Source organism: Strix uralensis, chromosome 1 (genome assembly GCF_047716275.1).
Source record: "Strix uralensis isolate ZFMK-TIS-50842 chromosome 1, bStrUra1, whole genome shotgun sequence".
NCBI classification, from domain to species: Eukaryota; Metazoa; Chordata; class Aves; order Strigiformes; family Strigidae; genus Strix; species Strix uralensis.
Genome location: NC_133972.1, coordinates 60,804,551 through 60,819,987, shown reverse-complemented (window position 1 = coordinate 60,819,987; position 15,437 = coordinate 60,804,551). Strand labels below are relative to the sequence as shown.

Sequence of the window (15,437 nt, the reverse complement as noted above, 5' to 3'; positions counted from 1 at the left end):
ACTGGTGTTCTCTCACTGATCTTTAAGGTCCAGAGTTAAAGTCATTCTTCTGGGGCATCTACTGGGGATCATCTTTGGAAAAGGAAGAACAACCTCTTTCAGTTTTCATGCAGTTGTAAAGCATCAGTTAGTAGATTTTTGGCACCAATCCGGTTTCAGAGAAATGTTCAGTTAATTTGCATCTTCTCAAATGTAGGTTTTTACAGTACTTCTCAGATGTCACCAGATACCTACTCATTGGAGAGGAATGAAAACCAAAGCTTCTAATTCATCTGGAAGTGGTGTGCCATATCAATTTTTTAAAAGTAAATGAAACACACAAAGTATTATTATTGCAGGAGACACTCCAATAGCAGATTGAAAGTAATCTGAGGAATTCCTATCTAGTTTCATTTAAAAAAAAAAAATGTTCTAATTATCTTATTTGGAAATGCCAAACTCTAAGTAACCCTAAAAATATACACAGGTGACAGTACTATGAAGTTAGTTATTACACTTTTCTAGTGTATGAAAATTTGATGTCATTGAAGTGCTCAATTACCAAAGAAATGAGTGAAATAAAAGTCCCGATTCTACAAAAAATTCAAGGTAAAATCAAAACTGCTGTGACCTATTTTTTCCCATGCTGAAAGCAAGAGGGGTGAACAGTCCTGTTTACTAAGTGACAATAGCACTTACCAATATTTAGGCACATGCCTAAGTATCTCCATTGGTAATCAGAACCAAAATTAAACAGACAGACTTAATCATGCTTTTGGGTAATAAAATATTATAGAAACAGTTCTGCTGTGATTTATGACATGAAAAAACTGTCATCATAATACCTGACATACGTTATTCACAAATGAAATGTGACTACAAATAGATTATGAATAAATATAACATAAAATACTGTGAAATGAACTAGTGTTAAGAAACTACATAATGAAATTAATCTATTTCCAACAAAGCTGTCAGTTCACTGATTTTTTTACTTACAAAGACAAGGAAAAAGAGATGTTGTATACTGACACCAACATAACAGATATTATTATAGTACACCAACTTCCAGCTTGCCACATTTAAAGAGTATTTACTCCTAACTCCTCTCCCCTTTTTTTTCTGTTTTTGTGTTGGTCATCATAGCTGGTCTCTATCAGCATTCATTGCTTTCATTTACACACATTTGTATAATTAATTTCTGAAGCTTTACTTTACAAGAAAGTTATGTATTTTATCTAATGTGTATTCAGGAAGTGTAGTATCTGCAGTCTGTAAATGTTTTTTTTACAAACTGGTTGGGTTGGTTTTTTTTTTTTACAAACTGGTATTTAGTTGACATCTGCACAACTGGGAAGGACTTTCCAAATGTTACGTGGCAATGGTGAAGCTGGTCAAACTGAATTCTGTTAGCACAGCTGAAAGGAGCTGAAGGGACTGGAAGGTGGAAAAAAATCACAGGTATGAATGAGTCTTTACTCAACAGAAACCACAGTAGAAAGGTAGATTCTTCACCTCAAATCAGCACCTGTTTTGGAGGATGAAAGCTGACCAAAAATAATGTGTCTTTGAGAAATTTCATTAAGCATTCTGATAATTAGGTAAATCTGACAGTCTGGTGAAGCCAAACCAGGATTACAGGTACAAGAATGTTATCTTTTTCTGCACCTATTTATAGAATAAATAAGTTGTTTTACTTAACTCTGCACAGAGTAGAATACTTGCTTTCTTTTCATTGGTACATGAACATTGTCTAACACTGAGGAGTGACTCAGGTGTGGCTGACAAACTACAGAACACTATACCCTCTGTTGTCCAGGGAGTGGCAATCCCAAATAAGGTAACGCTCATATCCCAGTCTACGGGATCAGGGCTGCAAGATGATACACCATCAAACCACCAAAGCCCATCCTTTGGCAAGAAGAATTCTCTCAACTAAGAACAGTTACGCAGAGTATCTTTGTCAAGCAGCAGGGAAACATGGGTGCTACCAGGCCAAGGCCATCTTCCAGACTGCAACAGAGACAATAGAAAATTGACTAGAAAGAAAATGTTAAAATATTTATTTGGTAATACTGTGTCTTAAATAGAGCTAAACCTATTCTATAAACACAGCTCTAGCAAGCCCCAGTCAAATATTTGGTGCCTTAAATCATCTTACCAAGAATCCTGGACTAATATGAGTGACATCAGAAGGAACTGAACCTGCAATCGTTCTTATTTACACCAAACACAAAAACAACTTCAGGAAAACTAGATAAGCTCTTCATAAAAGGCTGTATTTTATATACTTCTGTTGGTAACAGAGTGTCCTTGTGCAGTGATGAACTTTCATCTGAAAGCAAATTAGTATTATTCTAATACTGGATGAACAAGAAGATAATGAATGACAAGAAGCTCACCCTGTTAAAGGAGCATTAGGTGGCCAAACATATGTACACACAGTTTCAGATTCTGGCAGCTTCATGCAGAGGCTTTGGTGAGGCTCATCCTCCCTTTATATGCAACGCTGTTTAATATAGTCTCTCTGGCATGAACTTCCCTAAACTGCAAGTTGAGAAAAAGAAGCACAACCATGCTCCTTTCAACAACCTGCATAGCCACCCCATCACTGGGTAACTAATCATGTCAGAGGTCTTCCCTATCTGCTAAACTATGAAAATAGTTCCATAAACTGAAGATGATAAAGTATTGTTCTAGACTTCTCTCAAGTAATTCTTTAATTAGGAATGTTTGACAATCGGGTGTGATCAGTTCCTTCATTCAAGCTGAATCAGATCCTTCATAAAAGCTGTGTGTTCTACTTTCTAAAATGTCAGCCATTTGACAGCTGTTTATTCTCAAGCCTGTGTGCTGTGTCCATTTCCTCCTCCCTTCTCAGTTATTTACTTTCAGATTATAAACTCGTTAGAGCAGGTGTTACTCAGAGAAACGAAAGCAAATGGACAGGAAAAAATAAGCCCTCAACTGTAGATCTTTGTCTTGTTGGATGGCATAAAACCAACCAGACATAGTACTAAAACAACCTTCCCATTCTGCTTTTTAAATTATATTTGTTTATAGCATTATAAATTTTATACTGTCTAAAAGTGTGAGTGATTGCTCCCAAAGAACATGATTGTTTTATTTTTCTGCAGCTCTTAAGATGGAAATTCATCAGATACCATCAGTTAACTTTGGTTTCTCCTTCAAAATTCCTGTTTTCACTATTATTACATTTATTTTGAATATGCAATATTTATAGCTGCCTTTTGTCCTTGGAATCCATCCCCTGCATGTAACGTATGTTGGTAAACTGTAATTATGAGCTGACATAGTTAACCAAAATAAACCTCCAGATAGGTAGTACTAACAAGTATATTTTAACAACTTTTAAATTTCACTTCATAATTAGGAAAGGGAAAATTGCAGGATCTGACCCCAAATTTCAAGGGTAGGAAAAAACCCAGACATTTCTTAAATATAGCTCAACTAAAAATCAAAAATCTAAAAGGAATACCTTGTGCTGAAGAATTTGGTGGGGGGTTATCTCTGCCAATTGTGTCACTAACTCCAAGATGGGTTCATCTACCTAAATGCTTGAAGATATTTACCTTGGTATATTGTCTTCGTTAATATCCAGCTATTTCCAGACAGTCATGACAGATGTATAATTCCCAAATTTCCCTTTTCTCCTCCTTTTTTTTTTTCCTTTAAGACATAAGTGAGAAGTGGGATGATCAGCAGTGACTACAGCCTTCTCCAACAAATGGAAGGAGTTGCTATAATCATACCATGAAAGTAAGAAACACTGTTTAGTTGAGAAGCTGGGATGAGAGGTGAGGCCAGGTCACAGAAGAAGTTGGGCATACATTTTATCAGTGTAAGTAAGGCATTGCACTGACTACATATTGAGAATACTGAGCTGTGCTAAAACCTAGAAAAGGAAAGAAGATTTAATGATTAATAGCTTACTGAAGATATTTGATAGCTTAGCATCTATCATATCAGATATCAAATAAAGCTGGAATATAAACAGCAAGTATATAAAGTATTCCACAATCTAAACTAAAATTAGAACAAATCATTTTGCCAAGAGAAACACACCATAATGTATACAGTCTTTAAAAAAATAGAATGGACATTCACATTCTTTGATGGTGATTTATCTGCATTAATCAAGGGTTATAATCTTTGATGCCACATTTTTAATTCAATTCTGTAAGAGTAAATAGAATTTAACGTCTAACTTACAAATCAATTCTGTAAGAGAGGTCAGGTTAATAGGAGACTATCTTTTATAAGAACACAAGTCAAACTTTCATGCCATGGAGAGCTCAGGGACAATAGTTGCATAAACTAATCCTATCCCCAAACCCATGTCACTGTTGCCATTTCATGAATAACAGCACTAATACCAGCCCTGTTTTCACTGCTGTGAGCAGGGCTGTGATTTAGATCCATTTTTTCTGTTTCAATCAAACCTTTACAAAGGCAAGATGAAGCAGTCACTGGCAGGAATACCATAAACTTTTGTTATTGCCAAACACTCTGTACTGCAGAGCTGAAGCCTGATAATAGTTGGAAAAACATAGATAATTTCTTAACACACAAACTCTTTCTCAGGCCTGAAGATGAGGTATGCCCCTCCAGGTGAAGTAAAGCGGGTGTCTGAAACAACTGCTCTGAGTTTAACTGAACTGTATTAACCAACTAAAAAAGTTGTAGAGAAAAGATAGTCCTCCTGGTGCAGAGCAGAACATTAACAAGAGGTTATAATATCCTTAGCCCTTTTAGGACAGCAACAGACAGACAGATGGCTATCTCCTGCAGAATAATGAGAACAGAAGATTCCTGTGTGCCAGAAATCAAAAATATCTATCAGTCTTTCAGCATCCAAGATTGATTTCCGTAAGGTATTTTGTAGAATTTGTTGAGGTTCAAACTTGAGAGAACAAAGGTTAATTGGGGAGAGAGGGAGTAAAAATGGGGATTTTACATGTATTTGGATATTTCCTGACTTTTGTTGAATTTTGTAAGTTTATTATAATATGTAGTGTGTGCTTGGTCTCAGCTGCATTGTTTTCTATGAGGGCATCTAGAAGTATATTACATTTTGGGAGGCACATATATCTCTGTGCATTGCCTTGTCCTTGCTGGCTATGATTTCAAGCTTATGTAACCATCATTGCATGCTGTTAAGCTATGACTGAAAGAAAAGACCTTACACCCACTACAACCAGCTGTACTTCCCATAAAACTTCCAGTTACTGATTTTTACAAGTTAAAATAGCTTGTTTTATCAATGTATTAGTTTGAAGCAAAATAGGTATGCAATGTTAAGTGCTAAATCTCCATTCAGAGAGACAGTGCATCAAAAACTATGTTTAATATTTAAGTATGTTTCACTGAAAGAAACTATAGGGGAAAACGCAGTAAGATGCAGTAATTTACTAAGCTACTTTACTTCTCAAAGAATTCCTTCTCAAAAGGAATAAATTCTATAAAGTTAAGCCCCACTAATCTTTTCAGAAAAAAGTTCCCTAATTTTTTGATGAGCACAGCTGTTCTGAATGGCAATTGAGGATAGTATATTGACACTGTGAAATGGCTGAGCTAAAAATAGAGCCCTTCCACCCCCCCTCACAACTAAAGCCCCTAAAACTCACAGAAGTCAGTAATCCTATGTACACATGAACCTCCATGTCCTTCATGCTTTCTCCTGACTGTCCAAAAGTAGTAAGTCTTCATGGCCCCCTTCCTTCAGCTCTCCAATACCAGGCTCTCCTACCATTTGTCTCTCTTACCTGCAGACCTCCTCTCTATTTACCTGCTTTTTTTTCCCCTTTGCTTGCTCATTCTATTATGTCTGTTTCTTCTCCGTCTCATTCAGAGGTCACCTTCATTTGTTTGCAATTACCACAGGGTGATTTTCTCAGAGAAATTTTTTTCCAGGACTACTAATATCCTTCAGTCACCTCACTTGTTTCAGTCCCTTCTGAGACAAATCTACCTGCCTGACTACTCACAGGACCTTCCTAAACAGCTTTTTTGCAAGACCTATATATCTCAAAGTCATGCCTATGGTTTGCAGTAATGTAGTAGGTCGTCCTCAACCAACCTAACTTTAGTTTAAGCTACTTCATTACTCTCACCTCAATGGGGAGAGACAGGTAAATCACTCTCCAAATGTTCTTACCTCTCCCCAAGTTTAACCTGAGCAACTGATTTTTGAAAAGCTAAGGTGCAGTACATACCATGTAGATATTTACAGCCAGATACTCAGTCTAGCCTGGGAAATATATTAAGACAATACTAAGTGGAAAGCAATAGTTGCAGTCAGGGAGACGTTTATCTGACCTATGTTAGATATGTAGAGTTGGGTAAAATTAATTGAAATTTATAAACCAGATATAGGTTAAAAGGAGCCTAGAGTGATTAGCTCAAGTAATTACATTTAGTTAGATGAATCCCACCCCTTACATTAAGAGAAATAAATCTTTTCTATTCCCAGAACAGTTTCTCATAGTCTACAAGCATTTCCTCAAACTGGTCCATTTAACATCTCAGTTTTGCTGCTACATTTTGACCGTCTCTTCCATGAGAAAAAGTAACTCCACCCAATCTTAAGTTTACATCTTTACAGGTCACATACAACTCACAAATCTCCAATTCCAATAATTTTATTTCTACTAAACATTTCATTTCTCATTCTCTCTTTTAAACATCCAGATTTCCAACATATCTCTATTCCTTTGCATCTCTTCTGATTGTTTCCCTGCAAACATGCTCTTCTTCATCTGCATCTTTACCTGCTTATTCTTCATTTGCAAACATGAAACTGTTTGACCAGCAACAATATTACTTTCTGCCTTCCTAGACTTATTAATAATGACCATGCAGAGCCTAATCAAATATACATCCACCTCAGCATCCTGTCTTTGACAAAGACTAGCAGTGGATTTTGCCTCTTGGATACTTTCCCTCCTTTGCCAATTTTATCATCAAAACCAAATTGATCCTTCCTCCAATCTTTATTGAATGCCCTCCTAAATCTGCCTGTAAACACCAACACAGACTTTAGCAAGACATTATATATAGTGATTTTGTAAGAATAACTTCAGAGATTTTATGTAAATTTTAGGCTACAGTGTAAGTGGGATGAGGCCAAAATATATATTGTTTTCAGGAAGTTGGAATATACACTGCCTTTTGGCTTCCACAGGTCTTCTTATGGATTTGTATACATATGACCAATGGTAATCCCCTACATCTAAGATTACGCTTTCTTTCCAGCCAATGGAAATCTGATCAACTCCCTGCTTATCAGGGGGCTCCGCTGCCTTCAGGGACTGTGGTTGCCTTTTCTCACTAATGGCAGTCTCTCCACACTGATGTTTGTAAGCATTGCTGTTCATTGTAACAAAGTACACAGGCAACTGCCTATTTATCATTGCTGGATCAACATTAACTAGCCTTTGTTATTTTAGCAGTATTGCCCAAATATTCCAGGATCTAACAACTAGGAGTAACCTAATTTCTTCTCAGTAGGCTGACTGACAGCATGGTATGATGACGGTGTGGTATGATGAAGTTTTTGGGACTAGTATGATTTGTTAGCAGCAAATAAAAAGAAGGAAGACAAATAAAAATATTCTCTTTTATTTCACAAAATATGGAGAAATGTTGAGGTACACTCAGGTAGGAAGCAGAAAGGAGCTTGTATTTCCAAAATCTTGTCTGTTTTCTCTGAGTCAGTAAACCGAACAAAAAGAAAAAAATCTCCCTAGAAATCCCATCCTATGAATAACCTTTAGAGCACCGTGCAATGACTTCCTTTAACTGACAGAGAAATAATTCACTTCCTGTCCATTTGAAACTTTCAACAAAAATAAGTTAGATAGTAAAAAGATATTGCAAAACAGTCACGGCATGATACCAAAAGCATTAATGCTTATTCTTACTTTTAATTCAACAGAACTAGCAGATAGACGTACCTTGATATCAACCTACTTTCAAGTTGCTTTCTAACATAACTAATTACTTAAGAAACATTTCTAGAATATCCAAAAAGCTTTTGACAAAGGGAAGCATACAACTTCCTACACTGAACCTTTCATGTTCTGAGGACATAGCATGGTCTTAATGAAATTATTCTGTTGATATTTTTATTTGCTAGCATAGTATATATAGGCTCCATCATCAATAATTACATCAAATCAAGATGATATCAAAAGACCTGAGTGCCTGTAAGAAGATCCAAATTAATGTAACTGGGAAGTCAGGAAATTTTATCTACTGAACAGATGGGAACATTATAATTCCCCTACTTTCTCAGCCAGTCTGCTACAAGCCTCAACCAGATTTTGATCCAAACGCTACTGAAGTCAATGGAAAGGTTGACACTGACTTCAGTGAGCTCCAGCTCAGCTCAAAATTGCTGCAAGAAGCAAAATTTCAGTCCTCGTGGGTTTTCAAAACACCTGACAATGATGGCTGAGAAGTTATGTTAATTTTGTTATAGTAACGTCTATCCAACAAGAACTAAACCAAGATATACTTTTTTCTATTCCCCATGAAACAGCCATAAACAAAAGCTCTCTGTCACTGCTTCCTTTGGATTGTATTTGAAGCACTGACTGAAAAGCCAAAAAAAAAAAAGTATTTTTTCATCTGTCCTACTCTTTATTCCATTCTCTTGTAATTTAAGAATCAACACCAATGGTAAATGAGGTCCCCACTCTTGTAATTTCTTACTTCTGATCAACTTTAATCTCTTGAAATTCCCAATCCATGTCTAAAACATTTTTTTCAGCTCTTAAACATGCACACCGTACTTTGTGAAAGTCCTACAATTAACATGCAACAATGTTTAAAAGTCTTTGTGTAAAGTTTCTATCCTCAATTATATTTAAACCCTAGTGAAATGTAAGACAGTCTTTGCTCACAGTTTGTGTCAGGAACTCACAGCTACGGGTTTAGAAGAATATTTCATAAATTGAAATGTGACCAACTTGTCTTTTTGTTAGTTAAAAAATTCACAAGCATTTCACTTGCAAAACTTTTGCATATGATGATTTGAATACAACTTTGAAGGAAATTTTACATGGTGTATGGAACAACTGTTTCCAGAAATTTCCACAGGATATTAATGTACTCATTTAAGAAGAAAACGCAGATTGAAAAATGGGATTGCATGCAGCACAAAAGATCAAATTATATTGCAAAATTATACTCGTATTCACTGAAGGTTATAAGCATCACTTTACAGATTAGAGGTCAACGTAAAGGCACTGCAGCAAGCACACACTCTCTTTTCTAATACATATGAGGATGACTTTTGCTGTAAAGTATCAGCATTTTAGGTCTAATGAAATAACATGATTAAGAATCTTCAGAGTTTACTTTGTTCCCAAGTTTCTACCTCAAACAGCCTATTTAATATGAAAATAAAATACCACTGCAACTTTCTGAATAGATTAGTCTACGTAAAAAGCTGTACAACTGCGTGAAAATACTTTAATTGTTGGAGCTGCAATTTTTACTGAAGTAACTGCTTAGTGTTTCTTGGAAGGCATTTTAACTGCTTCCTCAGCATAATTATTGCTAACAAGAAAATGTCTAATTGAAAAAAATTCCATACAACCATCGCTACAGGAGCAGAATAACCCAAATCTGTGGAATTTAGCAAACATGATCGGGATATATTGTTCACAGATGATTACTTTGTAAAACACTGAAAAAGAAGTTTTGTAATCTTAAATGGACTGTGTCTTATAAACAAATAAAGATTTATTTAGGATATTAAATTCCCAGCCCCAGTGTTTCATCAAAGACTAATGAACACTACTATGTACTCAGCTCAATTTTTTCTGCAGAAAAGACAAGAATCTCTCTCCTGGGCTAAACCTGGGCAAGAGACAGAGAGAGGGGAAGGGCTATAATTTTCCTCATTTGTTCACATTTAAAATGCTACTATATATGTCAAGAAATGGAAGAATAGGTGCTTTTGTTGATAACAGCATCTCATAAAAACACCTTCCCACGGGAACAATCTACAAAGCCTCATGAATTATACAGGCAGAAGAAGCACAAATCCAAATCTTTTATCTTATTTACCAGTAATTTTAAAACTTCCAATTTCTTAAACAAGTTTATAAGTATGTTACAAAACAAATAGATCACCATTTGGAGATGATCACTATATTGGAAAGCATAGACGAGAGTCGACACAAAAACAGAGGAAAAGAATGAAATTGGATGAAAACATCCTATGAAATGGTAAAGGTCATGAACTTCTACTTCTGAACCAGCTTTTAGGAAGACTTTCTGAAACACTTAATAGGAACAAATTAATAAAAAAACTGTTTCTATAATTACATGGCTTTTAAGACAGTTTCCAACACATATTATAGAGGTTTCATAATGCATCTGTGTTCAATTTTCAATTAAAGAAGATGTGACTGTGCACAAGAAGAAACCAAATGAGTATCTTCCACCTATAACCACAAATAATCCCCAAACTCAGATATCTTGTAAATTTGCAGTTGCATCTCCTGATTGTGTCTAAAAATTGCAGTCTAAAATTGAACAGAATCTATTGTAATAAATAGTTTCAACTCAAGATTAATGAGATCTGAAACACTGATCAATAAAAGAAATAAAGGAACTGTAAGAGAAGAGACAGCTAAAACTGTTTCACTTCCAGCAATGCAAACATTTTCCTGCATCTCGTCAAACACAATAAATCCTTTCCCATCTTTCACAGAGATCTGTGAGATATCAGTTAGTTCCCTATCCCAGCAAGAAGTAGAAAGGCTCAACTTCTTTTACTGCAATTGAAATATGTCTGAATTATACCTCCCAGACCACTGGATTCACTATGTAAATTCAAGCCTTCTCTTCCACCATTCCCTTCCATGGAAGGACAGCCTTAACTGTCAGGCAGGCATCCTTGCCGAGGCAGAAGCACAGGGAAGCTACAGGGAAGTGACAAACACAGATTTTTTTTAGCTACAACATGCTGAAAAATATTTCGTGACCCAGACTGAATTGCAGTTTATGTTTAGGGAGAGAGAATCAAAATCTGACTAGTTAGAACGCACAATACATAGTCTATTGCATTATTAAAGGTAAAAATTACAGCTATTGCTTTCAATATTTTTACGCAATCTTTCTCCTCAGCAGATTAGGAGAAACAGTCTATATCTATAGCAACCAGGAGAGAGGAGGGAGGGATATATCCAGTCCAAACCATTTCTCCTTAAAACCTTGCATCACTACCCTCACTATAGCAAGCATTTAATAGCTCATTTTTATTGCCACTTGACTGAAACCTCATTAAAAGCATGGTCAGCTGATTTTAATCCCTTCTTAATAAACAGAAGGTACATGAGGAAGACTGCACTAATATTTCTGTGGGAGGCTTCCTTTGTTTCTTAATTTTATTTTTTGTCTTAGAAAAAAGATTTCTTAGGGACAGCTAGTTTAGCTTTCACTCTCTGATCTCCATAACCACTCTAGGTGGGTATTAAACTGAGAAAAAATACAAAATACTCCAAGTTACGACCTTCTTGACTTAAAGTGAGTTTTGGAAAGATACTGTAAGTGAAATGAGACTGACTGTATTAGTAGATATGATTGGAGATAATTCTGGTGAGCATACAGTCATGAGTGTCTCAGTGCAAGGAAAGGACTGCCAGGGAGAGTGGCACAGGAGAAGAGTATTGATCTTAAACGCGGAGAGTTTGTTTTCAGGATCCTTTTGTGTTAGTGTGCGTCGGTTTAGCCTGCGGGGATGTTTAGTGCAGACAGTATCTTCTAAAAGAGGAGAATACCTCAACAGAAAGAAGCTGTTTAATGGTCTTCACTGGGCAGCACTGGGTACTTTTAGACACCTCTAAATCAGTCTTAATCAGGAGCCAGCGCTGACTTCTACCTCCAGCAGAATGAGTTAGGGGTGGACATCAGCAAAGGCTGGGCTGCATCTGGGGGGTTGTGGCCTGGGGATTTCTTGTGTTTTCCAAATATGAGGGCAATTTAGTGGGCTGAATGCACTAAAATGGGAGGAGGGTTAAATATGTGGAGGCTGGATGCATTTTTGGTGACTTGCCACGCGTGTACCTCGACTTCAGGGGCCTCGTGATTGTCCCAGTGGAAGTTTTCAGCATGTGGGGACACTCGGCGAGACCGGCTCCTCAGAGGTGTTCCCAGACATCCCGCCGGGACACGGCGCTGGGGCAGCTGCGGCCCTGGACCGGCCTCGGGGTGACCAGGGACCGGCGGGGAGAGGCGCGACCCAGGAGGTGTGAGGGGCCGGGAGCCGGTCGCCGGAGGCCGGCGGACGGGCACCCTCAGCGGTCAGCCGCGCCGCAAGGAGCCGGAGGACGGGGCCCCTTAGCGGGAGCCGGTTGCGAGGGGCCGGAGGACGGGGCCCCTTAGCGGGAACCGGTCGTGACGGACCGGAGGACGGGCCCCTCATCAGGAGCCGGTCGTGAGAGACCGGAGGACGGGCCCCTCACCGGCAGCCGTGGAGGCGCGGCCGCCGGGGGCCTGTCGAGCCGCCTCCGAGGAAGCTCCCGGGCAGCAGCGGAGGGAGCGAGGGGACGGCGCGGCCCCGCTCCCCGTCAGCCCCACGCCTCCCGCCCCTCGCCCCACTCACCGATCCGCGCCTCGGCGGCGGCTCCGGCGGAGGGCGGTTGGCTGCGCGGGGCGGCGGCGAGGACCTGCAGCAGCGGCGGCAGCAGCAGCGGGAGGACGGAGCCGAGCGCCCCCATCATGCCTGGCCCATCGCAGGCGGCCGCTGTCCCGCTCCCCTGCCCGCCGCCTCCAGCCCTCACTCCATGCCGGCCGCCCGCCCGCCCTTCGCCTCCCGCAGCCGCTCCCGGCTCCGGCGCGCGGCAGCCGCAGCAGATTCAACACCCAGGACAGCGACCAGCGCCGCCGGCCCGCCCCCGAGCCGGCCCCGCCCCGGCCCGCCCGCCCGGCAGGCGCGGAGGCGGGTGGGGGGGGTGGGGGTGCAGCTCGCTCCAGCTCCGCGGCGCCGCCTCCCCGCTCCTCGGCCGCGGGGCAGGGCCCTGCGCTCCCTGCCGGGGTCTCGGGGCAGCAGCGGGCCCCCTCCGGCAAGGCGCGGGCAGGAGCTGGTCCCCGGCCCCTAAACCGGCCCTGGCCCTGGCGGAGGCTCCGCCTCAGGCGGGCCGCGAGCCCCCGGGCACGGCCGCAGCCCTGCGCCGCCGGGCGAGGGGCAGGGGCTCCTTCCCGCCGGAGGGGCCGTTCGCTTGAATCCCCCGCAAAAATGGCTGAGCATGGGGAGGGAGTTATTAAGTGTGCTTGTTCCACACACCTGGATGTAAAACCAATTCAGCCCCTGTAAAGTTTTGTCCTCAAAAACGCACTAACTGCGTGGATTTTCCCTGCGGCCTCCTCAGTAGTGGTTTATTTACCACCGTTTTTTCCACAGAAAATTATTTGCCATCCTGGAGGATTTTAAGAGCCCTCAGGTAGGTACCTCCCGCAGCTGAGGCGTGGGTGTTTGCCTGGGAGACGTCCGCACGGGTGACATGTTTATCTTCCACATCCTGTCCCCGATTCTCTCCACGTGAGTGGGAGCGCTCGGCCTGGGCTGCCAGGAAGGAGCTGGAGTCTCAGGCACAAACCCATTGACTCCCTCCTCGTTCGCAGGCTCTCATTTTCTCACAAACCCAGTGTAATAATATTTAGCCTTTAATGCAGCAGTCACAGTCACCGAGGTGAAACAGCGCAGCTGCCGTGCCTCCTGGCAGGGGATGTGTTTTTGGCTGGGACAGCCAGCTCCATGCCATGGCTAGTGATGGCTGGTCCCAGCCCCTGCCATCACCCTGACATCTGCTTTATTCTTCCCTGAAGCTTCAGATTCTCCTGATCGTCTTCATACTTGAGGTAAACAGCTCTAACTGTACTCCCTAACATGCTTCATCCCTGGCTTTAACCAGGTACAGTCATGACAAGCTCGCACTCAAGGTATGTAAAAGGAGTTAAAATTGTAATACATAGAGCTGCTTTGCTATAGACCAGAAAACTAAATAATAAAAGCCCCCAGAACAAACTAACCCTGGAAGAGCACCTCTGTTCCTCCTCGCTCACCTCAAAGCTGGCAGAGAAAACAACACCCACACATCCAGTCCAGGGTGAGCACAAGAAGTCCAGACACCATGCTGGGACCAGCAAGGACCTGCCATGGGGTGGTCAGCCAAGCCCGGTGGCCCAGGTCCGAGCTGTGCCCCAGGCTTTGGGCAGGGGTCTGAGGGGGCCTCAGGGTGTCACGCAAAGTACTTATGGTTCCTGGTGCCCTTGACAGACAGTTGTGGACTTCCCTTATTCTCTCAGTGTTGCTCTGTGGGAAAAGTGTGAGCCTCTGTGCTGGGGAAAAGGAGTCTAGAGCTGCTGCAAAGTCACCTCCTTTATGGTTAAGGTTGGTGACTCAGATACATAAAAGGGCAATATTTGATTCAGAAAACAGAAATTAAAAAAAAAAATTGATACAGGATGGTGTTTGTTGACTCAGGGTTTGCAAAAGGGTTAGATGGACTTTTCAAGCATTTCTGGCCTTGAGGTCTGTTGCATGGCTGCTTCAGTGTGCTGGGAGTGGTTTCACTAACCCAAAAGGTCCCTTTACCTCAGGAAAATCAATTTCAGCGACTCTGAAAGAATTCTGAGCACTGAAAGGGGAGAAACAAAAAAGGAGGGAAAAATGTTCTATGGAAAGGACAAAATGAGAAATGAAAGTGCTGAAACATAAATTAGTATATTCTCATGGGTTATGCAAACCATCTGGCTTTAAAAGCTAGTAGTAGGAACAAGGAAAAAGGTCATCTGAATTAGCAGAGAACTGCAAAACAACTGAAGGTAAGAAAGGAGCAAATGGCAGGCACAGTGAGAGAACAAGTTTTCATCAAAATACAAAATAGCAGTCATATTACTGGAAGTCATTGCAGCTCTGCAATGAATGATTTGCATAGGTCCTGTGAATTTATGATCAAATACTGTGCAGATTTTAAAATTAAATTAAAATTCTCATAGTCGCTCTGTGCAGAGGATTAGCAAAATAATGACATTTGTTCAAATGCGTGTGAAACTATGAAAAATCAAGCGAGAAGGGGCATTCATCAAAGACAGGAAGAAATCCTTGAGTACACAAGGTTAGTAAAGACAGGAGTAAGGTGTCAAGGAAAGAGTAAAGGGTCAGTTGGTAGGTGAATTGGACATTTGGAAATAACTCAAATATCAGTTCTCAGGACTGGAAAGTGTAAAGCATTCCCTACCTGGTTGTATTTTATGGTTTTATAGTAGGCTGCAACCTAGCAAAGATACACAGATCTGTCTTAGAGCCCCAGGAACAGACAGATTGAAGCCAGTGGTATTAGGTATAATGAATTTTGTTAATGACGTGTAAAAACTGCAAGACTTGAGTCTGTGTGTAAATTAGATGAATAACAGAATCA

At 40.7% G+C, this 15,437-nt stretch overlaps 1 protein-coding gene across 3 annotated transcripts in view; it reads right to left on the bottom strand.

The window, feature by feature from the left end:
• The window catches only part of PTPRN2 (protein tyrosine phosphatase receptor type N2), a 691,070-nt gene extending 678,189 nt beyond the window's left edge, over positions 1 to 12,881 (bottom strand). For all 3 annotated transcript variants that reach the window (XM_074868529.1, XM_074868546.1, XM_074868538.1), the window contains exon 1: positions 12,620 to 12,881. In XM_074868529.1, the coding sequence (XP_074724630.1) occupies positions 12,620 to 12,737 (118 nt within the window). In that variant the 5' untranslated portion in view covers positions 12,738 to 12,881. The remainder of the gene's footprint in view (positions 1 to 12,619) is intronic.
• Positions 12,882 to 15,437: the final 2,556 nt, after the last annotated feature.